Raw genomic sequence first — 25568 nt, forward strand, 5'->3', positions numbered from 1 at the left:
GAATAATTGCAATAGATATAACTACTCTTAAAAGTTTGACAAGAATTACTTATATTTTTCAATGTACTTTTTTGTAAAATTGAAGCCTACATATCTTTTCTTAACATGTCTTTAGCCTTTTCCTGTGCTTTAAATATTACTTAACTTTGCCCTTTATTATTGCTATTGATATTTATGTAGTGTTCTTTTTCTTTTCAGCATTTTACAAATGAAGGTACTAAAGTATACAGAAATTAACCATTTAGGATGGTTTATGAATAGCAGAACTTAATTAGAAGTCAAATTGTTTACTTTTCAGTTTTCCAATTAAAATGATAATTTTTAAGGCCATAAGTTTCAGGGCCCAGAGCTCTTTATTTTCTCTAAAATATACACACATAGGTTGAACACTGATAACCTGACTCCATCTTTTACTTTTTCCAAAAGCTTTCAGAAACAAAATACTTAGTGTTAAAGTAGGGCATTTATACAGAGCTGCTCCTCAACTTACCATGAGGTAATATCCCATAAACCCATCATGAGTTAAAAATACCATAACTAGAAAATGCATTTGATACCACACTGTAGAGCATCGGTTGTTTACCCTCGAGAGCGGGTGCCTGGCTGGGAGCAGAGGCTCCCTGCCGCTGCCCAGCACCACGAGCGAGCATCACGCCAGGTATCTCTAGCACTGGACAACATCCGTTTCAGAATTCACAGTGTGGTTTCTACTGAATGCGTTATCACTTCTGCACCATTCTAAAGTCAAATTGTAAGTAGAAACATTGTAAGTCAGGGAGTGTCTATATGAGATTTGGTTGAATATATTTTTTCTAATAGCACCTGATAATTAGGATTAGTTTGCTGTTATATGAGACTTAATGAAAAAAAAAAAGCAGGAAAAGATCCATGTTTAGAAATTTTGAAGAACTTTTGCCAAACTGCCACCATAAATAAGTTTGCTGTTGTTTTTTTACTGAGCTCTTACTATCTGCCTGGTAGGATAGTTTACAGATGCTATTGGAAACAGTAATTGTAAAACAATTTTATCATACCAATACTAATATTGTATGTATGGGATAGTGTTTTTCAAGCATTTAGAATATAATTCATAATAATTTAGTAATACCTAACTAGTCTCTAATGTTTCTAGTATACTACACAAGCTAACATGTATAAAATAATGCCTTAAAAATAGCTAAGATTTCAGTTTAGCTAAACTAATAAGTCAACAAGTTGACTTTTATACACTTCCAGTGATTCAGTAACAGAACACTGGGCTTTGGACCCTCAGGCCTGTGTTTGTACTTAATGGCCATAGCGGGGCCAAATCCTCCTGTGTATAAAAAATCCAAATCATTTTTGTCACTTCATCAAGAATTTGTTATATAGCCCTGGCTGGTGTAGCTCAGTGGATTGAGCACGGGCCTTCGAACCAAAGGATCGTGGTTCAATTCCCAGTCGGAGCGCATGCCTGGGTTGCAGGCCAGTTCCCAGCAGGGAATGCACGAGAGGCAACCATACATTGATATTTCTCTCCTTCTCTCCTTCCCTTCCCCTCTAAAAATAATAAATAAATAAATCTTTTAAAAAAAAGAATTTGTTATATACACACAACAGTTGTATATGATATTTTAAATACGTAATCATCAAGTCACTGAATTGTACCTTTTAAATGTCTGTAGTTTGTACTATGTAAATTATTCCTTAACAAGGAAAAATTTCTTGATAAGGAAAAAAATATCAGTAGTAATTCTGAATGAACCTTTTTTTTTAGATATTTGGTAGTACATGTCACTTATTCCTTTTTTAAATTAATAGGCTTTAATTTTAAAAATAGGTTCAATTTGTAGATGAAATGAGCAGATCGTACAGAGTTCCCATGTTACCACCCCCACCATATACACACAGAGCTTGTCTTCTTTTTTAATATTAGTATGGTACACTTGTTAAAATTAATGAACCAATACTGATACATTATTTTAAACTAAAGTCCATATTTTATTCAGATTTCTTTACCTTTAACCTCATGTCGTTTTCCTGTTCCAGGGTCTCATTCAGGACACCACATAACATTCAGTTGTCCTGTCTCCTTAGACTCCTCTTGGCTGTGACAGCTTCTCAGGCTCTCCTCCAGCAGGAGGACCTGGCAGTTCTGAGGGGTGCTGGGCAGCCGTGTGGTAGGAGGCCCCCTACTGGACTTTGTTGGCTGTTTCTCCCAGGATTAGACTCAGGCGATGGTTCTCGGGGAAGACCACGGAGTTAGAATGCCATTTTCACCATGTCATATCAAGGCTACATACCTTTTGACTACTTTTTCTTTTTTAATAGAAGAGTGTAAATATAAATATCATCTACATCTGATTGCTTTTAATATGCTTTTTCAGATGTATTATTTCATCGCTTTGCAAAGATTTTCATTGGCTGTCTTGCTGCAGTTACTAGTGGTATGATGTATGCTCTCTATTTGTCAGCATACCATGAGCGGAAATTCTGGTTTTCCAACAGGCAGGTAAGAAGAAAGCCTTCTGAGCATATGGAAGTTGTTTCAGAATTTAATATTAATTTAAATAATGTGCTTTCCAGGGAGCCAAATGCTATGTGTATGATAAGTGTGACAAGTGCTTCTCATTTACAGCCATTAGAAACAAAACGATATAAAAACTGCCTTGAGAACACTCACAGTATGAACTTGAGATTTTAATGGGATATATTTTAAGGCCATAGAGTAGCAACTATGTGAGAGCTTTCCTTTGTGCAATTAATTTATCAGGGATTTTTGGTGACAGCAAAATGGTAGGGAGTTTAGTCAGCTTTTTAGTTTTTAGAAACAATGAGAAAATTTCAACATCAAAATATACACGGTCTGGCACAAATAATGCCCATTATTTGTAATAATGTAATTATTATGTAATAAAAAGATTACAAAACCATAAGCATGTGACTCTGTAACATAACATTATCACACTCAAGGACATCATATGACTTTTTATGTGAAATGTTCAAACTGCTTTCCCTTTCCTGTGAGACATTCACGTACACTACCAACCTCACTCAAGGTGTTACTTCTGCTGGACCCTGTATTTTTAGATTACATGATTAGAATGCTTTTTGGGGGTGCGGTGGGGATGATTAACAAGCATGATAGTATTTATTAAAATGTGACCTTGACCTGACCCAGTAGCTCAGTTGGTTAGAGCGCCATCCCCATACGCCAAGGTTGTGGGTTTCATCAGGGCCTCCACAAAACTCAACCAATGAATACATAAATAAGTAGAATAACAAATTGATGTCTCTCTCCCTCCCTCTCTCTAAAGTTAATAAAAATTTACATAAAAGATGTTGCTTCATGCTAGTATGTTTAATATTTGGTTTTAAATCACGTATATTCCACACAGACTCTTTAGTTACTATAATTCATAATTCATTTGGCCTTTGATAAGTTTGTTTTCAACTTACCTTCATAATCATACATATCTATATTATACAAAGTTCACGGCCTTACCTCTTGACACTAAAGGGTTTATTATTTTAGCCGTTCTTATTTTTGAGCAAGTAATCAAGCTGACTAATGTTTTTAAGCCATTGATTTACCCAGTATAACCAAAACATTTATCTGAAAAATTGCCTGTATTGGACGAGAGCTATTATTAAACACTGTAGCATATCCTATTTCCTTAAAAATGTTAAACAGATTAACTATTAGTAGTTCTCAGTACTGAATGTACAATAAAATCATCTAGGAGGTTTCAAAAAATAATCTCCCTCACAGATTTGTAAGTGGAGGTGAGGAGGCAGGGAGTGTCTGGGATCAGTATGGAACAAAGTATTTCTAAGCAGTTCTGTGTGTAGGCAACAATGAGATTTGAAACAACTAGAGGTTTGAAAATATAGAGGGAGATGCAAGTCACTCTCGAGTTGGCCCATCTCCACTCAGACGCACCCGTCTTGCTTCCTTCACAGCTGTGCCTGGGCCTGGGCCTCTTTCTTTTTCTCTGCCTGAATGAAACTTGCTTTATTCTCAGACACATACATGCACACACCAAAGAAAGAAAGAAGGAAAGGAACAGAAGGAGAGGAGAGGAGCAGAGAAGAGAGGAGAGGGGAAGAAAGGAAAGGAGAGGGAAAAGGAAAGGAAAGGAAAACATAGAGGTTATTCACCAAGAACTGTGTTTTCAAAGCATCGTGTATAAGCCAGGAGCATTGGCATTATCTGGCCACTTTTTCAGAATTGCAGAGTCTCAGGCCTGCTCAATAATCAGAATTTACATTTTAATAAGATCTCTAGGACTTTCATATGCACATTAAATTTGAGAAGCACTGATTAAGAGTTTACATCTTTGAGATCTTAGAAACATCTGTTTCCATTCATAAATCATTTTAAGGAAATTTATTTAGATTAACATGGTCTAAATGAGAAAAAAATGTTCACTGGTTACAGTGCATAAAATACTGAAACTGAAAAGTCTTCCAAAGAAACCCATTTAACTTTGTTAATATAGCCAGCTTATCAGTCATCCAGCTATAGAACTCTTTTTAGGTAACATCCATTTATATCTTAGGAAGTTCTGTTGATCACACTTTGGGGAAACTGCTCTTACAGCTTTTGTTTTTCTATTAATTTATAAATATTATACATGAAAATAAATTTTATTTCATCCCCCGAACCACCACCTCTGCACTTTGGCAACCACCCTGTTGTTCTCTGTCTGTGGGTCTGTTTCTATCTTGTTCTATCGTTTATTTTTTTAGATTTCACATATGAGCCAAATCATACAGTATTTGTCTTTCTCCTCTGACTTATTTCACTTAGCATAGAATTGTAGGTCCATTCATGTTGACCTTATATAGAAGTGGCTTCTGTGTAGGCTGTGTGTGCCACACTAGTTTGGCAGGCTGATAGGAACTGAGCAGGTGCTTATGGTGGGTGTCCAGGGCAGTGTCCTGTGGAGCAGGAGCAGGTTTGTTTGTCTGAGGCCAGAGTGGGTCCTGGTGATGTGTGGGGAAACATGTTACAGCGACCTTGCAGGCGGGCCACAGCACCTGGCTAGGGCACCTGCCCAGTCTGTGGAGGTGGAGGGGGATGTAAACAGTGGCGCTCACTGGCACTTAAGTTTCCCGGCCTCTTTATATCACTTTCTCTTGTTCAGAAGCTGTTCATTCAGTCCTCAGTTGTCTCACAGGAATAATTACTCTCTCTATATACATCTATGTTAAGAGTTTGCTTGTGGAAGGGGGCAAGTTCAGTGTCCTCCTATGCCCCTGGTGTCTTGGACCTCTCTAAAAGATTAGATTTGTGAAACCCCAATTCAGCAGGAAAGCACAAGATTTCCTAATGTTTTTGACTACCCACATTGTTGGTTCTGTATAGCCTAATTTTCTGGATTTTCAGATTTCTGTTTCTGGAAGTTCATTTGAAAAGTACTGATTAAGTACTGGCTGCTCTTGAGAAGTACTAATTAACTGCTTGCTGGTCTGGATACATAGGGAAATGGAATACATATCTTTTTGTTATGGACTTCTAACACCTCAACCATTATTTTTTCTTTTCTGCCTTACTATTTTTGCTGTCCTTAGGGCATTTCTTTTGATTTCCTTCTAGATTTTCCTTGTATATAATAGGTAAATGACTTAATAAGTTACAATTCATTTTAAACCTTAGATGTTATATTAAAATGATTACCAGATTATTAAAAAGTTTAACCTCATTAACATGACCAGTAGTAGATAAAGGAAAATTCAAACACATCTTTGAATAAAGGAGTAAATAAATAGCATTAGTTTAGATGATGAGAGAGAAGAAGGAAGATAGCAGTTGAAATGTAGGACACCGGTATTTCAATAATTGTTATATTTTCTTTTAGGAACTTGAACGAGAAATCACATTCCAGGGTGACAGTGGCATTTATTACTCTTATTATAAAGATATGTTAAAGGCACCTTCATTTGAAAGAGGTATGATAACTACATTTGGATTTTAACTAACAATAGTTTTCTAAAACAAATCATTGGCCCTGACTGGTGTGGCTCAGCTGGGTGTCATCCCACAGAGTGGAAGGTCACCAGTTTGATTCCCAGTCAGGGCACATGCCTGGGTTGCAGGTTTGGTCTCCCGTTGGGGTGCATGAGAAGCAACTTTCTTTCTCAGATTGATGTTTCTCTCCCTTTCTCCCTTCTTTCCTCTTTCTCTAAAAATAAATAAATAATTAAAAATAAAACATTATTCTTTTACATGGGAACCTTTGAAGGTGGGGATTTCTCAGAATATAGGTATTGCTCTATCTTGTACTTAACAAACTAATGGGGAAAATGAGGCACAGAGTATTATTTTGGGGTCTGACTTGATAATAATTTAAATATTTAATGGCTTTTAATAACATACTTAGTTATTGTAAAAGTAGAATAAATAATGTAGAGAAATATTTTTTATCTTTAGGTGTTTATGAACTGACACATAATAACAAAACTGTATCTCTGAAGACTATAAATGCAGTGCAGCAGATGTCTCTATATCCAGAACTTATAGCCAGTGCTTTATATCAAGCAACTGGTAGCAACGTATGTGTTTTTCTTTTGACTATACTATTTATTATCTCACATACTTATGAATCCTTAAAATTACTAATGTCGTTCTGTTATCTCCTCTTCTCTATTTTTTTCTGATTAGGAGATTATTGAGCCAGTATATTTTTATATTGGTATTGTTTTTGGATTGCAAGGAATATATGTTACTGCTTTGTTTGTTACAAGTTGGCTGATGAGTGGAACCTGGCTAGCAGGAATGCTTACTGTTGCATGGTTCATCATTAACAGGTAAGAGATGTTTTAAACTAAGTTTTACAACTTTTTGTGTCTGTGGTTGATGGTTCTAAAATTGCTCCCCCCTCCCCTATCCGCATTATTCCTGGGAATATGATGAAATACTCTCCCGTGATTATATTATTTTATGTGGCATGGTTGACCTTAAGGTAGGAAGAGTACGTGGGGGCCTGATCTAATGGTAAAGCCTAATGGTAAAAGTGGACAGCTTTCTCCAGTGTGTGTAGAAGGGAAAGTTAGAGATACTCAAAGCAGAGAAGAGTTTGCTGTTCTCTTGCTGGATTGGAGTGAGGAGGAACTGACTTCTCCCAATAACCAGTGAGCTCATAAAAGGACTGCAAATCTGTATGAGAACTGCAGCCCTTGCTGATGCTTCTGATTTTAGCATAAGAGCCCCTGAGTAGAGAATCCAGCCGTCCTCTGATGGGTTTATGAGCTAATAAATCTGTGCTGTTTTAAGCCACTACATTAGTGGTCATTTGTCATGCAGCAAATGGAAAATAATATACCTACCTTGTATCTCTCATTTTTCTGACATAGAGACATTGGCATATATGGATATACATTTTCTTTCTTCTTTTGTTTAAAATTGGTAACATACACTTCATAAAAAGAAGGGGCATCAGATACGTTACTATTAAGTTCACCACCACCACCACCACAGATAATGATTCAATGCTACTCTATGACAGTATGCTTTGAATTAATAAGCCTATCCTTTTTGATGATCAAAGCAACCTCAGTTGTTTTTTTAATTTATTTTTTTAATTATTGATTTTAGAGATGGGAAAGGAGAGAGAAACGTCAGTTTGTTGTTCCACTTATTCATGCATTCATTAGTTGGTTTTTGTATGTGCCCTGACCAGGGATCAAACCTGCAACCTTGGTGTATCAGAACAGTGTTCTAACCAATTGAGCTACCTAGCCAGGACCAGTCTCAGTTCTGTACTAACAGATAGGACTTCTTTGAAATGGATGGGCAATTGGAAACATGTCATAAAAATTTTCTTGCCCTGGCTGGCATAGCTCAGTGGATTGAGTGCGGTCCTGCAAAACAAAATATTGCGGTTCGATTCCCGGTCAGGGCACAAGCCTGGTTTGCAGGCCAGTTCCCAGCAGGGGATGCATGAGAGGCAACCATACATTGATATTTCTCTCCCTCTCTCCTTCCCTTCCCCTCTAAAGATAAATAAGTAAAATATTTAAAAAATTTTTTCTTGACATTGGTCAGTGTCAAAAATGTATTCTTTGAATGATGGCATTCTCCTTCCTTCTCATAGTATTCTGCCCCTCTCACCATAACACTTACTATGATTAAGTAATTCAAAATGAAACTACTTCTGTTACACATTTATTTCAGCAACTGCCAAGTGAAAAATATGATAATACTAAGGGGGATCCAAAAAACCCTGGCATTTTAAATAAAAAATTGGGTATTTATTCCAACATGTTTAAACTTCAGTCACCTTCAAAATACTCTCCATTTGATGTAATACAACTGTTGAGATGTTTTTTTCCACTGCTCAAAAGAGTTTTTGGACTCATCAGTTATGATGCCTTTTAGTGTTTCTGCTGTTTTTTGTTTCGCCTCTTCCACACCAGCAAAACATTTCCCTTTGAGGAATTTTTTCATCTGGGGAAACAAAAGTTCTAGAATACTTACCTAGAGAGGGAAGCCTGTAACAAGAGGCTGGCCCTCCAGAACATAATCTGGGGGTGTTGGAGGTCCCCCCTCATACTCTCAAGTTACTGAGAATCAGCATTAAAGGCTATTGTCTCTTACTGGGTTTTCTTTGTATTTAGAGTTACATGCTGGAACAATTTGATATAAAGAATTTTTTAAATCTTAGAAGTTTTTGAATATAGAGATTCAGTTTGTGGGTTAAGTGAATTTTGTCTTTACAATACAGGGATGACTCCCTGGCTGGTGTGGCTCAAGTGGTTGGGCATCAGCTGGTTGGGTGGCGTCCCTCAAGATGCGGGGTCGCCAGGTCAATTCCATGTTGGGTGCGAGAGGCAACCCATTGAAGTTTCTCTGCCTCTCTTCCTCCCTCCCTTGCCCTATCTCTAAAAATAAATAAAATCTTCAAAAAATACAGGAAGGAACCAATCTTTATTATCACAAAAGCAAAATATGTATACTGTGGAAAATTAAAACCAGCAAAAATAAAATAATAGCTTCACATTTCCATCATCTAGAGATCACCTAGCATTTTTTATACCTCAGTGCCTATATTATTTTGGGTCTTTTTCTATATGCATTTGTATGTGTTTATGTATATATGTGTATGCATGTATTTGTATATTTTTTTGTCCAAGACAATATATATCGCACATGTTGTTTTATGTGCTGCTTTCTTTTTTTTTTAATATTTTATTTATTTATCTTTAGAGGGGAAGGAGAGGGAGAGAAACATCAATGTATGGTTGCCTTTCGTGCATCCCCTGCTGGGAGTTGGCCTGCAGGGAATCAGTCTGCAACCCAAGCATGTGCCCTGACTGGGAATCGAACCGCGATCCTCTGGTTCGCAGGCCCGCGCTCAATACACTGAGCTACACCAGCCAGGGCTTATGTGCTGCTTTCTTTATTTGGCAATTGCTACCTTTTCATTTCAATAAACTTTGTATCGTAGTTAACACCCAATCTATGTTATAATTTTCTCCATCGGTCCCAAAATGTCCTACATAGCTAGTTTATTCAAGCAAGTATTTAATCTAGGATCACATATTGCATGTGGTTGTTATGTTCCCTAATTCTCATTGAATCCAACATTGTCCCTTTTTTTATGGCAATGGATTGTTGAAGGGACTGACTCAGTTGTGCCACAGAATGTCACACAGTATGGATTTCTCTTGTTTCCTTGTGGTGTTATCTGGCTTTATCCTTTATTTCTGTGTTTCCACAAACTAGAAGTTATATTTAAAGGCTTGATGGATTCAAGACAAACATTTCTGGTTGGAACATATTGTAGATGATAATGTTGTTTTATGTTCCATGACATTAGAAGAACGTGGTGTTTAGTTTGGCCTACCCTGAGTGAATTGAGGTTGACTGCTAGTTCAGGGGATGACAGGCTGATCTCTGCATCGAACAGTCAGGTTTTCTCTTAAGACTAGAAGATAATCTCTGGTGTTTGGGGCACCAAGTGAATTTGCTGGTCACCATTAACTGTTTACTTAATGGCTGTAGCTCCAGTTAGTAATCTTTGCTGGAATTAGTGATTTCACTCAAGTTTATAAAATTCTATTTTCCTGTATTTATTAGTTATATTCTTCATTCTTCAAAGATAGAATTTTTCTTTATTGAACATGATTCTTTGGTTATCTTTAAATTTAGTTACTATTAACTCTGTTCAGTGTGGCTCAGTTGGTTGGATGTCATTCCATAAGTCAAAGGTTGTGGGTTCAATTCCCAGTCAGGGCACATGTGTGGGTTGCAGTTTCATTCCTCATTTGGGGCCCATGCAAGAGGAAAACAATCAATGTTTCTCTCTTGCACCAGTGTTCCTCTCCCTCTCTTTCTCTTCCCTACTTCTCTCCCTGGAATCAGCAAAAAGAAAAAAAGAAATTCACTTAACTGTTAAGAAATCAGACAAATGCTTACTTTAATTACCAATTTTTTCTTTTAGATAGTTTATTTATTTATTTTTAGAAAGAGGGGAAGGGAGGGAGAAAGAGAAGAAGAGAAACATCACTGTGTGCTTGCCTCTCACTCACCCCAACTGGGGACCTAGCCTGTAACCCAGGTATGTGCCCCAACTAGGAATTGAACCAGTGACTCTATAGCCTCTCAGGCCAGCACTCAATCTACTGAGCCACACCAGTCAGGGCTAATTACCAATTTCTAAGTAACAGATTGCCTTAGTAGCTATCTTTAGTAGTGATAAGAAACTTAAAATGCCTTTCTCTACTTATAGATTTGCTTTGACTCAGTAGAATAAATCCATTACCATTATTGTTTTTGTTGTTGTTGTTGCTCAAATTGTCATATCTTTTGTCAGTAGCAGTCCATCAAGCTGGCTTCTGAGTTTGTTTGTTTGTTTTTGTTTTTTTTTAACACATATTCAATCTTTGAAAGCTTTCTTGTTTTTTGGCTGGACAAGCAAGCTCACCTTATGCATTCCCTATGGAAGATTTAGAATTGGCCATGTCTCTTTGGAGCCCTGGTTGTTTTCAGTAGAATAGTATTAGAAAAAATAATAATAGTATTAAAGAATGTGGTGTGGATGCTAGGGTGATAAGATGATTTCTTGTTATGTCGGAAAGTGCCTGTTAGAGAATGTTTTAAGTTGCCAAGTACTTTTCTAAAATTCTGTTAGAATTCATTCTTAGAAATTTAACAGCACATTCACAGAAAGTTATTTCAGTATTCATAGACTAGGTCTAGAAAGTCCTGCTTTTTCAGAGTGAAACTGTGTTTGCCATAAAACAAAAATTATTCTTAATATAGACCTTCTAAAAGGATTGCTTTCTTGATTATCTAGTGTATTAGTTATTGCTGTATAACAGATCATTCCAAAACATAACAGCTAACAACAACATTATCTCACATGGCTTTTGAGGGCCAGGGATCTCGAGTGGTTTGCTGGGTAGTTATGGCTCAGGATATCTCAGGAGTTTGCAGGCAGGAGTCCTTGGGGCTCTAGTCACCTGCCAGTTGACTGGCCTGGGCCACTAACCCCCGAGCTCACTCAGGTGGCTGTTTGCAAGAAGCTGCACTTCTCTGCTGGCTGTTGGCCTGGAAGGCCTTAGTTGCTCACCAGCTGTGCCTCTCCACATGAAAGTACACGACTTGGCCGCTGGCTTCCTTTAGAGAGTGTGATCCAAGAGAGTGCAGACTGAGTGTGCCGCAGTTCAAGCCAGGTATATTTTATAACCCAATCTCAGAAATGATATACCATCACTCTGCCATACACAGGGGTGGGCAAAAGTAGGTTTACAGTTGTTCATATGGAAAAATATATAATACAAGAATAAACTGTGTTTTACATACTCACAACTGTAAACCCACTTTGCCAACTCCGGTACTGTTCATCACCCAGGCGGACGGGTGCAGTGTGAAAGTGACTGCACAGGGTGTTGACATCAGGAAGCTGGGACTGTTCAGTGGGCTCAATGAACTTTTAATATTAATTTCATTTTGTCCCTACACCTATCTTAATCATAAGTTTGAAGAGGAAGCCCAGGCAACCTTTCTATGTAAAAATAACAGCAATAAAGAATAATAAGATTCCCTGTCAAACATTTTAGAGAACTTAGTGAGAATTGTAAGGAAATTGTCTTATTTAATGACACAGTATATCCTAGGTACCTCGAGCAGGAGTTAGGTAGAAGTATTAACCTGGTGTCTTCTGCTAAAATGTGTTTTTGGCAATTGAAACATTCTTAGTAAGTAGCTTTTAAAAATGTGTTTGTTTTGCATTTTTTAATGATTATCAATTCATTATTAATATAAAATGACAATTTTTAATAGTGCAAAAGAATTCAATTGCAATATTCTTTTTTTTGTTGATACTACTATGGATATCCCCCACTTTCCCCCAATCTCCACCCCCAGCTTTGTTTTGCATTTTGTTTATTTTTACTGGTATATATTTTATACAGTTGACCTTTGAACAACAAGGGTGTGATCTGTGTCGGCCCACTTCTATGTGGATTTTTCCAATAACTCTGCAGTTATTCCAATAACCCTGCTTATCCCAGGTTTCCCGTCTATGGATTCAGCCAACCTTGAATTGAAAACTGTATTTCCCCATCCATGGGTGAGAATCAATGGGTGTAGGGCCGATGGTATGCATTATTCTGTGCCATTTTATATGAGTAACTTGACCAGCCTTGGATTTTGGTATTCATGGGGGAGAGGTGTCCAGAAACCAGTCCCTTGCAGATGCCAAGGTACGACATAAGTCTTTGGAGAGTCAAAAGTTATGTGTGGACTTTCAACTGTGCTGGATCTGCACCCCTAACCCTGCTTTGTTCAAAGGTCAACTTTATTGCAAGATATATTTTAATGCCAGGAAAGAATATGCTCTGTCCTTTTTATTTATCAGTTTTAGAGCTTATAAATTGCCTACAAAAGCATGAAAAATTTCAGTCATTCTATTATGATCATTAATAGTGTTCTTAATGGTAGTTTGTGTTACTTGTTTCTTAAAACTAGCTCCTGTTTGATCAAACCAAAGGATGGAGGCACACTAGAAAATTCAAGGGCATTTCAAGAAACAGCGTGTACAGACAGTAGTGGCGGGGGTTCAGAGGCAGCTGACTCTCTTTGAACAGGTTATCATCAAAGTGGGCTAACCTGGATCCAGTTTCACACATAAACAATGCGGGAATTGCTCTTTGTCCCCACCGATCTTCTCATCTACCAGAATTGATATGGGTATCACTGTCACTGGAAACATCTTTGTATTTGACAAGCAAATATATATGATTTAAAGGTCTACATTTGACCTTAGCCAAAAAGTGAAAAAGCGATATGATTAAAGGTCTATAGTAAATTTAATCTCTGGCAAAGATGAAAGGAAACAGAACGTTGATAATAATAAGGAAGTAAGATGCAGAGAATGCACGTGTCCTGGAGCCGCAGTTCACAGAAAGCAATGTTGGGCTGGTTTGTTGTGGGGGTATTGGCATATTCAGGGTGCTCGCGGAGGTGTGTTTTTTCAATTTTAGGTGGCAGGTTTTCAAAATTCCATTTTATTCCTAGGAAGGCATCCAAAAAAGAAGAGTCAGTTAAAGTCAGTTACTTTAACTGACTGATTATTGTATTATTAGTAATAATATGAAAAATTAGAAAACCATTTAAAAATAAGAGATTGGTTAGGTAAATTGTAATACACCAATGCAAGAGAACATGCAGACATTAGAAGTGATACTGATATTATATATTATACATTTATTATATAAGTGTTTTTCAGCTTTCTCACATACGTTGACAGGCCACACTATTTTACATGTGATCAGTTTCTCACACTTCAGTTATGTATATTTAAAACTTCTATTAGATTCTGTTTGTTGGCTTAAACAATTTAAATTATAATGTTTCTTACATGTACAACTAGGTAAAGCTCCTGTGCTTAAAAGCAGTTGTGCTACTATTGAAGCAACTTTACTAGTGAAATAACAAAACAATAGAATATTAACTGGGTTTGGCTGAAGCCAAATTTCTATTGTCAGTGTAAATATGGTGTCAGCCCAGCGGGTTCTTTTGAATATGACAAACCTGCACAGTTGGGTACTGTGGGGTGACTCCGTTCTCATCATGTTGCTCTGTTCCATCCCCTGTGAGATCTTTTTTTACCACCATGATTAGGACATTGTTTTTATTTGGAATACATCCTTTAGTATTAGGGCCATCTCATTTTTTTTCCTGATTAACCCAAGCCAGTTGAAGTAGTACTTTGTTGCCAGCTCTATTGTTAATACAAACATGAAAGTGAGTTCTGAGATCTTTTGGCAATAATGAGTTACAAGTTAGTCATCCAGGTAATTTAGATTGTGCTTAAACTATGATGTGTTTAAAATAAAAACACAAACTCAGAGTGTGCCAGTCTCTGAATATATCTGCAGGTCTGTGAACCTCATTTGATCTAACACGTATTATTTTGAACTGCTGGTTTGTGCTGCTATCTGTTAGACTCCGTCACTGGGGAGAAAAAGTGGGTCTCACTTGACTTTGTCACATCTCACTGTTAGCCTCCTGAGCCTCACCACCACCAAGGAGGGTGAGGGGGAAGAGTGCGAATAGCACAGCTTTTTAGGAAGGCTTGTCGAGGTGTAGAGAATAATTGCCCCAGATTCTACTTTGTGCCATAGTGACTAGAGGAGGAGGATCCCTTTCTCCCTTTCTCCAGAGAGTGTCCTCTGGAACAGCATTTTGAAGATTTCTCTGCACTCCTCTGTGAGGTGGGTAGGGGCGGTGTGTGGCCGTTTGCAACAGGGATTGCTGGTTACATTTCGTGGTTTTGGGCTGATGAGGGGTTGGCACAGTCCTGAATTGATGACACTAGACATCCTCTCCTTCCTCCTCCTTCCTGACTATGACACGTGAGTCTCATGTTTGTCTCTTACAAAGTTAATTTTCACAACAATTTTTCAGAAATAAAATTGTATGAAATAGGTGGTCTTTTGAATACATGATGTTCGATAAACGTTATTAGAACAACCAAATCTGGAAAAGAGATAATGCACACATACTAAAATAAATTACAAATTGATTAAAGGAAACAATGAAACCAATGATTACTGCACAAAAACATTGGTTCAGGTATTTTAAAAACTTTGTAATAGATATAAAGTCAGAAACAAAGTAAGTATTTAACAAGAAGGAATTGGTGGGGTTTGGATAGATCTGTACAGTGGTGTGCCATGGTCATCAAGTGTTCTTGAAGTCTATTGATTGGCAGTGTATATTATGGAAAGATGCTCATAATTCATGGTTAAGTTAAAAAATAGTTCATTACAGAATTATACGAGAGCTGAGCTCTAATACTATTACTAGGTTGGACACATTGTGCTCAGTTCTTTTTATGGCTTTTATTTCATTTCATTCTCACATGTGATCCTGTTTCTAATATATATGTTCAATTACATATGCATTTATAGAAGACAGGTTTTTTCTAATACTTTTAATAGTTTTATTTAGGTATAATTGACATAGAATAAGCTGTACATATTTAAAGTGTACACTTTGATCAATTTGGGCATTTTGTAAACACACCCATGGAACCATCAGCAAAATCAATATAATAAACATCTATCACCCCCAAAAGTTTACTGTGTACCTTGTTAATCCCTCCCTCTTTCTTCCTCTTTCCCTACAATCCCCAGGAAACCAGTGATCTGTTTTCTGTCACTTTAAATTAGTTTCCATTTTCTAGAATTTTATATAAATGGAGTCATGCAGCATGCACCTTAAATTTTTTTTATTTTATTGATTTTTTTTGAGAGAGAGATTTGTCTTTCCACTTATTTATGCATTCATTGGTTGCTTCTTGTGTGTGCCTGACCAGGGATTGAACCCACAGCCTTGGTGTATTGGGACAACACTCAAACCAACTGAGCTACCCGGCCAGGACAACATACGCCTTTTTTCGGTCTGATGTTTTTCACTCAGCATAATTATTTTTTAAACATTTTATTTATTTATTTTAGAGAGTTGGGGAAGGGAGGGAGAAAGAAAGGGAGTGAAACATCAGTGTATGGTTGCCTCTACCACATCCCATACTGGGGATATGGCCTGCAGCCCAGGCTTGTGCCCTGACTGGGAATCAAACCGGCGATGCTTTGGTTCGCAGGCCTGCGCTCAGTCCACCGAGCTGCACCAGCCGGGGCCTAGCATAATTATTTTGAGATTCATATATGTTGGGTGCATCAGTACTTTATTTCTTTTTATTGCTAAGTTATCCTATTGGCAGCAATTTTCAACCGGTGTGCCTCAAGAATTTTTAAGACATGAAATACCTGAGTATTTAGTCAAGGGCACTGACTTCTTTTACCTTAGATTGCCAGATAGAAAAATGACTGCAGCCAACACAACAGCAGCCAACACAATAGTGTGAATGAAGCAAAATTATACATATTTTTTAAAAGATTTTATTCATTTATCTTTAGAGGGGAAGGGAAGGAGAGAGGGAGAGAAATATCAATGTATGGTTGCCTCTTGTGCATCCCCTGCTGGGAACTGGCCTGCAACCCAGGCATGTGCCCTGACTGGGAATTGAACCGCGATCCTTTGGTTCACAGGCTTGCGCTCAATCCACTGAGCTACACCAGCTGGGGCAATATACCAATTTTTTTGACAGATGGGCAAAAATATATTGTTTGGTGTGCTGCAGAATTTTAATAATTGGTTTATGTGTGCCATGAGATGAAAAAGGTTGAAAATCACTGTCCTGTTTTATGGCTTTACCTAATTTGATTGAACTAAATTACATGCAGGCATGTCTATCTTTGTTACCTAGGAGAGTTATACAGCAGTTTACATAAAGTTTTTAAAGCAATAGTATCTTGGGTTTTCTTTTTGTGTGTGTGTATGGGTGGGAAATAATCACTGAGAGTACTAAATCCAAATTTAATGAATGTTGAAAAGGTAGTTTTATGTGGTGTGAGGCTATGCAGAGGAAAATAGGTTCTCAATGAGAATTGATTGAGAAACTAAGGAGGAGATTAAAAAGACATTCTTTATGTGTGATTATGAGAATTTCAGAGATCTCTGGATACACAACATTAGGAACTGTGTTAATTCTGGGTAATCTACTGATTGAAAAGATTATTCAACTAATATTAGAGGATATGCATTGTAAGTCTGCTTGTGCCACATATTAACTATGTGACTTGCTTAAGGCATATTGCCTTTCTGCACTTTATATTCCACACATAAGGAGCGTTAAGAACTTTGGATCTGCCAGGCCTGCTAACCGTGTGTGGTGTACATCGTGCTGAAATCCAGCGTATTCTGGAGCAAGCTGTGTGCTGTAGCACGAGGCTCTATCTGCCAGAGCAGGGATGCCTTTTTTCCCCCAAGTGCTCACAGAGGCCCATCTATTTATCAGGAATGCACAACAGCACCAAGTCTTCCAAGGGGCTGTGGGTGAGACACGATTACTTTGCTCCAAGATGCTATATAGGCAGTGGTTGGCTCTGTCTATGCCTACGTCACGGGACTGTTATGGAGAACAATGAGATGTGTGTGTAATTGCTAGGAAAAGTATAGTATTATACAAATGTAATGTCTTCCTCTTTTGCTCCATCTATGGTTTATTTTAGGGTAGATACAACAAGAATCGAATACTCCATTCCTTTGCGAGAAAACTGGGCACTACCATATTTTGCATGCCAAGTTGCTGCACTTACAGGCTATTTAAAAAGTAACTTAAATGCTTATGGAGAGGTAAGATACAATTTTTTTCTGCTATAAGTTGTGTTTTATTTTTATTAATCATGCAAATAATTTTAGGGAAAGATACAAATTTATTTTTCACAATTCTGACGTACTGCAAATCTGGTACATAATTTTAAAGCTAATCATATCAATTTAAAGCCAGTGAAGCCTAGTTACTACATAATAAAGGATATAGTTAGGTAGTCTTGTAAATAGCACTGTTATTCTGCGCTTTGATTGACAGTAAAGTATTTTTAGGAGAAAAGAGATGTTATATTGTTTTAGTGCAGTTATTTTATAAATGTATGAATAATATCTTATTTTGAAAATTAATATCTCAGTGTTATTTTACCATTTCTCTCACTTCTGATGTGACTGATGGCCTTAAGTCATCACAAATTAAATATTAATGAAATATAAAGAGTGACTATAAATGACAGCAATGTTAACTTTTGTGGTAGCACTGCATATTTTTCTGTTTACCTTTATGTTTTCTGTGATTGAGGTATAGGTAGTTTAGTGAGTTTTATTTTTATTTTTTAAAGATTTTATTTATTCATTTTTAGACAGAGGGGAAGAGCAGGAGAAAGAGAGAGTGAAAAATCGGTCTGTGGTTGCCTCTTTAGTGCCCAGTACTGGGGGCCTGATCCACAGCCCAGGCATGTGCCCTGACTGGGAATTAACCTGGCGACCCCTTGGTTCACAGCCTGCACTCAGTCCACTGAGCCACACCAGCCAGGACAGTTTAGTGAGTTTTAGGAGACTGTCCTAGATAGTTTAGATTTTGTCTTCTTTTTGTTGTGGTTGTAGCCATAAACTCCTTTGATAGTCAGATGAAGTTTACAGACTCTGTCTCAGAATGAGGATTTTAAATGTATAAAATAAGTGACTACAAAGGCAACCAATTATGTTGAAATTAACTGAAATGGAGCAATCTTTTGACAGTCTATCTGGGGCTAAGAACTCCTAGCTATAAAAANCCCTGCTGGTAGTTAGCCTGCAAGGAACCGGTTTGCAACCCAGGCATGTGCCCTGACTGGGAATCGAACCGCGATCGTCTGGTTCGCAGGCCCGCGCTCAATCCACTGAGCTACGCCAGCCAGGGCAGAATGAGGATTTTAAATGTATAAAATAAGTGACTATAAAGGCAACCAATTATGTTGAAATTAACTGAAATGGAGCAATCTTTTGACAGTCTATCTGGGGCTAAGAACTCCTAGCTATAAAAAGCAATTACAGAGATCAAGGAAAGGCTTCTGTGGAACCTGGTCAGCTGGAAATAAGGTGGTCATATGGTTTCTTTTAGAAAGCTCAGAAAAATGGACTGTTCTCTTTTATTTCAGTGATGACAAATGTTCTGAGCATAGTATAACACTAGTATTTCCCCTTTTTTGTAAAATAACACCAACACATTTCAGAATTGTAAGTTCCTTTTGCTGTGTTTGTATAAAGAGCTTTCTGAGCAGGAATATTTCCTTCAGTAGCCAGGGAGCCTGCGATCCAGCATCCCCTGTTGGATTGCACAGCCTTCTCCCAGGGAAGACCAGTTCTCCAACTTTTGAATTAAAGAGCTTACTAGAGTAAAATGAACTGCCTGATCTTCTTTGTATATATCACCATGTGAAATAAAACGGAACTTTTGTTGCATAAAAAAGGTTTAATCATCTTTTTAATAAAATCATTATTTATTTTAAAAGAAGGACTGTTGGAAAAGATAGTGGAAGGTGCGGTTATATTTTCCCTTCTATACTGTGTTTGGTATTTTGCCATCTCCCTTCACTGCTGCGTTATGTGTATATTCTTTATTCTAATATGTTTTTATTTTAACTTTTGTTAAAATGGAAAAGTAATACATACACATTACACACACATGTGGTAAAAAAATATTGTAGGTGCTAATGGATATAATGAAAAAGTTTATCTCCATCCCGTTCACTCTTTAGTAAGGATCCTGTACTTTTTGAAGGGATCTGAGAATAGTTTTCACTCTCATTTTAGATTGTATTTTGTTTCTCCTTTATTTGACTACAATTATCTTCCTCTATTTTTAAAGTACTCATAACATCCTCTCTTCTCTCCCTCCCTATCTCTTTCTCTGTTAATATTAAGATAAAGGGGTAAAATCATATTTATAAGTTATTTAATTATTTATAACTAGCCATTCACCTGGTGGTACTCAGCAGTATGCAACAAGAACAAACCATCTATCTATATACAAATATTACAGGGATAACAACATTAAGAATTTTATTTTAAAAAATGGCAGAAAAGCCTGGCTGGTATAGCTCAGTGGATTGAGTGCAGGCTGTGAACCAAAGGATCACTGGTTTGATTCCCAGTCAGGGCATATACCTGGGTTGCAGGCCAGGTCCCCAGTGGGGGATGGGTGAGAGGCAACCATACGTTGATGTTTCTCTCCCTCTCTTTCTCCTTCCCCTCTCCTCTCTCTAAAAATAAATTAAAATTTTTTTTAAAATGGCAGAAAAAAGGCAAGCTAACCATGGTGTGTATTCTTTTTTATTAATCTTTTCATTTTTGAAGATTTTATTTGTTTTTAGAAAGAGGAGAGGAAGGAGAAAGACAGGGAAAGAAACATCAATGTATGAGAGGTACATTCATCGGTTGTCTTTCGCACCCCCGCCCTCCACCCCTTACAGGGGACCTGGCCTGAAACCCAGGCATGTGCTCTGACTGGGAATCAAACTGGCAACCCTTTGGTTCATAGGCTGGTGCTCAATCCACTGAGCTACATCAGTCAGATCTCCTTTTTTTAAACTTTTGTTCCACTTAAGGGGGAACAAAACAGAAGTTAAAAGTTTTTTTAACTTTTGTTCCACTAGGGGGAACCCTCAGGAAACAGAATTATCTTCTGGGGGGTAAGCCCCTTGTAGTACTGGCTTCCCCCACTAGGCCAGTGATCTAGGAACCCATCTGTATCAGTGTACCAGCTAGGTTGTTGTGAGAGGCTGTTTGGCTTCAGTAAATTTTTTTTTGAGACTCTCAGTGTGCTTGCCCATTTCACAAAGGGTGATTTACAAGTGCACCTGCCCACACCATGCTGAGTGTCTATAGTTTTTGGCCAAAAAAACAGCATGACCCCCATGCCACACCTGCCCCATTCACCAGGTCTCACCCCAAGAGGACTTTTTTTTTTCATTTCCCTCGGTGAAAAAATTCCTCAAAGGGAAACATTTTGCCAATGTGGAAGATGTGAAACAAAAAATGGCAAAAGCACTCAAAGGCATCAAAACTGACAGTTCAGTGGAAAAAATATCTCAATAGGTGTATTGCATCAAATGGAGAGTACTTTGAAGGTGACTGAAGTTTAAACATGTAAGAATAAATACCCAATTAAAATTTTTTTTTTTTACTTTTAGAGACAGGGGAAAGGAAGGAGAAAGAATGGGAGAGAAACATCAATGTGTAGTTGCCTCTCATGTGCCCCCCACTGGGGACCTGGTCCACAACCCAGGCATGTGCCCTGACTGGGAATCTAACCAGGGCCCCTTTGGTTCACAGGCTGGCACTCAATCCACTGAGCCACACCAGCCAAGGCAAATACACCATGTTTTATAAATAAATTCTGGGGGGGGGGTGGTTTGTGTCCCCCCTTGTATACATTCACTGGTCAATTTCTGTATGTGCCCTGACCAGGGATTGAACCCTTAACCCTAGTACATCTGGACAGTGTTCCAACCAGCTGAGCTACCTGGTCAGGTTAACCATGGTGTATTCTTGACCCTTCAGCTTAATTCAATTTTTTCAAAACACAAACTGCTCAGTCCTTCAGTTATGTGTGCCCCTCACCATCCTGCATGTACATACATCCATGTGTATATGTGTTTTAAACTCTAATTCAGGTAACAATACTACCTGAATTAATAGTATTGTGTCAATGTCAGTTTCCTGGTTTTGACACTGTATTGTGATCACGTAAGATATTGTCATTGGGGGAAACTGGGTGAGGGAATTTGCTCTATTATTTTTGCAAATTCTTAATGAATCTTAAACTAATTCTAAATATACATATGTATTTTCTTTTCTAATTTTTTACATGTACTGCTTTTTTCAGGATGAGGGGGATATATAGTCATATGAATTTTTATCACATGTATAGATTCGAGTAACCATCATCATAATCAAGATATAGAAGTGTTCCGTCATGCCCTGGATGGGTGGCTCAGTTGGTTGAAGCATTGCCCCATACACCAGAGGGTTGCAGGTTCAAACCCTGGTCAGATCATGTGCCTAGGTTGCAGGCTGATTGCTGGTCAGGGTGTATATGTGAGACACCTGACTGATGTTTCTCTCTCTCTTGCTCTTTCTCTTTAAAATCAATAAAGATATCCTTGGATGAGGATTTTAAAAAAACTGTTCCATCACTACAAAGAAACTCCCTATATTACTTCTTAATAGTCACATTTTTCCCTCAGTCCTGACCTCTGGCAACCACTGGTCTGATATCTATCACTATAATTTTGTCACTTAGGTTTATATAATGGAATTATATAGTATGTTATCCTTTGTCTTTTTTCTCTTCAGCCTAATGCCCTTAATATCCATCCAAGATGTCACATGTTCAATAGTTTGCTTTTTTTTATTGCTTTTATGTTCCAGCAACATGCATATTGTAATCACATATATCGCATTCTTGAGGCATGGTCCCAGTAGCATCAGCATATCCAAGCTCAGATCTTTTGTGCCGTCATCTGGAGTCATCCAGAGACATCTGGGGTTGATTACTGAAACCCATTTAATGTGTCACTTAAGTTATACGTATGAAAGGTTTCATGATAAAGGCATAATTGAAAATGAAGTGAGCAAAGTAAGGGGTAGTAGACAGGAGTGCACAGAATTTTGAATATGTTCAGAGGAAGGAAGAACTTAGCTAATTGTCCAGATTGTGTTTGACTTGTATTTCTGTCTCCCTTTCACTGCATGTTCTTAAGTATGAGAATAAACCCTTGGATTTAGCAAGGGTTTATTACAGTGTAACTTTTCTCCAGCATGCCCAAAATATTCTCCAATGGCCAGTAGGTTGGGTAGGCTGAGCCTGCATCCGAGCCTTCATTGGTTTCTGTAACTGGGTTCTCTGGGGATGACGGTTTCAGGCCTGGTTATTACAGCATTAGAAACCCCAGCATTAGAAGGTTTCCAGAACACTTCCTCTTATAGTTGTTGCGATAGGAAGGAAAGAAACTTGTGTGTTCTGCAGTGCTGAGTCCTTCTGGGTCTTGCAGTTGGTATTCTTTGACCGACTGGTGGAAATTTTACATCTCTTACATTTTGTTCTCTGGTCTTAATCTTATTCAGGATGCTGGAAAAGTCTTATATCTGCTGATGGCCTGAGTTATTTAAGACTCCGGAATGTATCATTGAATATAGTCAGCCAAGTCTGACTAAACCTTTCTAGTTTTAGAGAACATGATTCTTATGTTAGGTTTCTTGACTTGACCTTCTCCTTCACTGTTCTTATGAGAACTGAGTCATTTGACACCATTGCTGATGGAGGAATTGGAAATGAAAAAGTAGATCCCTGGAAGAAGTAGAGGCTTTTGTTAGAAATATGCTAAGGGACAGGGAATTTCTTGCAGATTTGGTTTCTCACTAAGGGATCACTTAGAGATGACATTTGGGAGGACATAATGGACTTTAGCCAAGCATATTAAGGCAATGAAATCCATGTGTTTAGTTCTTCAGTAGAGGAAAACAACTAAGGGTATTATATGGTTGATGGTGTAAACATTGGGGAAAGGTAAGGCTACAGCTTTGCTGAGAAGAAATTTAAAAACCAATGGACTTTTTCCATGGGCTGTGCAGTAGGCTGAGATGTAAACATACTAATAAAATGGAAGCTCTTATGAAAATATGAAGCGCCATGGAAGTGACAATGTATTCTTGGGTGAAAGGAGTTATTTTCACAGTAACAAAAGCTCGCCAGAGCCAAATCTAGTAAAGGCCACAATTTTCTTATATTTGTTACTTTACCTCTTTAAGGATGAAAGAAAATTGCACTGAATTTTATTTTATTTTTTCCTTTGTCTTCTTGCAGTCCTCAGTATGATGTTGAACTTTGAAGGATGTCATTGATTTCTCTCTAGAGCACTTGAAGATCTTATTATTTATGTTCGAATTTACTAGTAATTATGTTACTTTAAAACAAATTTTTAAGAATTACTTTAAAGTTGAACCACTACAGAGCTCTACTTTGAAGTAACAACTTCATAGGTTTTTACAGTAATAAAGCTATTGATATTTAGTTTCTTTCTTTTGTTTTCCCTAGAGGTTTTGCTACTTGTTGATGAGTGCCTCAACTTACACGTTCATGATGATGTGGGAGTACAGCCACTACCTCTTATTTCTTCAAGCAATATCTCTGTTCTTGCTAAACAGTTTTTCACAGAAGCTAAGTGACAAGGTATTATGGCATTTCGAAATTGCTATTTTTAAATCCAGGGAATGAATGTTTTGATAGTCTTGTATCTTAAAACCAATTAGCTTTTAAGCTTTATTTTTAAATGTTTCAGTTGGACCTGATTTATACTTCTCAAGAGATTGCTAAATTTGTCTCTATCCTTTTCAGAGCTGTGAAATCCCTTTAAACACGATCTGCTTGACCAGAGTCATCCAGTGTGGCTTCTGCTTTTCTAGCCATTTCCCCTTCTTCCATTTTTGTTTAAAACAGAAAGAAAAGTAGGGCATGTGCAAAAGAGTATGTGTCCACTGTGTATACAGTACTAGAATAAAATATGAGCATTTGACCGCCCAGGCCAGGAAGTGGCGCATTTGAGTGCCGGAGAAGTCGCTTTCTCACTCTTCCCCAGTCACGTCCAGTTCCCTCCCCGACAGAGGCTGGCTGTCCCCAGTCTTCTCAGTTCTTTCCTCCTTTTCTTTACAGTTTTGCCCCCCGTCTCTGTATTCCTAAAAAATATGTTGAAAATAACGTGTTGTGTACTTTTGCCTGATTTGCTTTTGAGATTCGTCCGTGCTGAGCTGTATTTCATTCATTTGTGTTTTATTTATACATTCTGTTGTTGAAGGACATTTTAGTTCTTTTCAGTTTATTGTTCATGTGCTGCTACAAGCATTCTTATGCATGTCACGTGGCATGTAAGGCAACATTTCAGCAGAGCGTATATATACCTGCCCATGAATCACCGAAGGATACGTGCACAGCCCAACTAAATGCCAAGCCTTCCCACAGAACAGCTCTGTCAGTTTATACTGTTGCCAGAGGTCGTTAAATGTTCCCATCAACACTCTGTTCCTTCTTCTTTATCTTTTTCAGCATTTCATATCTTTTTTAATTTTAAAACTTAATAATTAAGTATTTAAAATGTTGACCAAGTCAGATTTTAGGAATCTTCTGGCTCTTCTCTTCCTTTCTCCATCCCATATACTCACGTGGTCCAAAATCCTGATTAGTACCAACACTTAGGTTATTAGAATAGAGAAATTTTAAAATGAAGAATCATTAACCAAGTATAAAGTCATTCACTTGCGAATTGAAAGGGTAGTAAGAACCTGAAAGTATCATAGGAGTAGCAACTGCAGGAAGCAGTTACCACCCTAGAGCCAAGGAAACAAAGGAGGAATTTGGAATTACTAAAACTTAAACTTAGAGGAGCAACCCTGTGGAGCTGAACTCGGCCTCTGAAGAGGGACCACAACTCAGCTTTATTGGTGTCTCTAAACTGGAAAGAAGGGCCCTGTGGAAATAAGACCCAGATCTCTGAGACTGGAGCTCCTCTCTGGGGCAGAAGGATGCTATAAGGCTGGTTCTTCAAGGGCTGGAAAAACTTCGGTGGCATGCAGTGGCTTCAACAGGAGGGAATTGCTCTGTCAGAGTGCAGAAGCATCGCTGAGGTGACACAGGAACTGCAAG

General features: G+C 37.8%; 1 protein-coding gene across 2 annotated transcripts in view; it reads left to right on the forward strand.

Moving 5' to 3' along the window:
* The window catches only part of DPY19L4 (dpy-19 like 4), a 69967-nt gene that overhangs the window by 11764 nt on the left and 32635 nt on the right, over positions 1-25568 (forward strand). For both annotated transcript variants that reach the window (XM_037058751.1, XM_037058752.1), the window contains exons 3-8: positions 2367-2491; positions 5844-5934; positions 6416-6537; positions 6647-6792; positions 17569-17692; positions 23967-24101. In XM_037058751.1, the coding sequence (XP_036914646.1) occupies positions 2367-2491; positions 5844-5934; positions 6416-6537; positions 6647-6792; positions 17569-17692; positions 23967-24101 (743 nt within the window). The remainder of the gene's footprint in view (positions 1-2366; positions 2492-5843; positions 5935-6415; positions 6538-6646; positions 6793-17568; positions 17693-23966; positions 24102-25568) is intronic.

The sequence above is a fragment of the Sturnira hondurensis genome, unplaced genomic scaffold, assembly GCF_014824575.4.
Source record: "Sturnira hondurensis isolate 20B ecotype Veracruz unplaced genomic scaffold, ASM1482457v3 Scaffold0010128, whole genome shotgun sequence".
NCBI classification, from domain to species: domain Eukaryota; kingdom Metazoa; phylum Chordata; class Mammalia; order Chiroptera; family Phyllostomidae; genus Sturnira; species Sturnira hondurensis.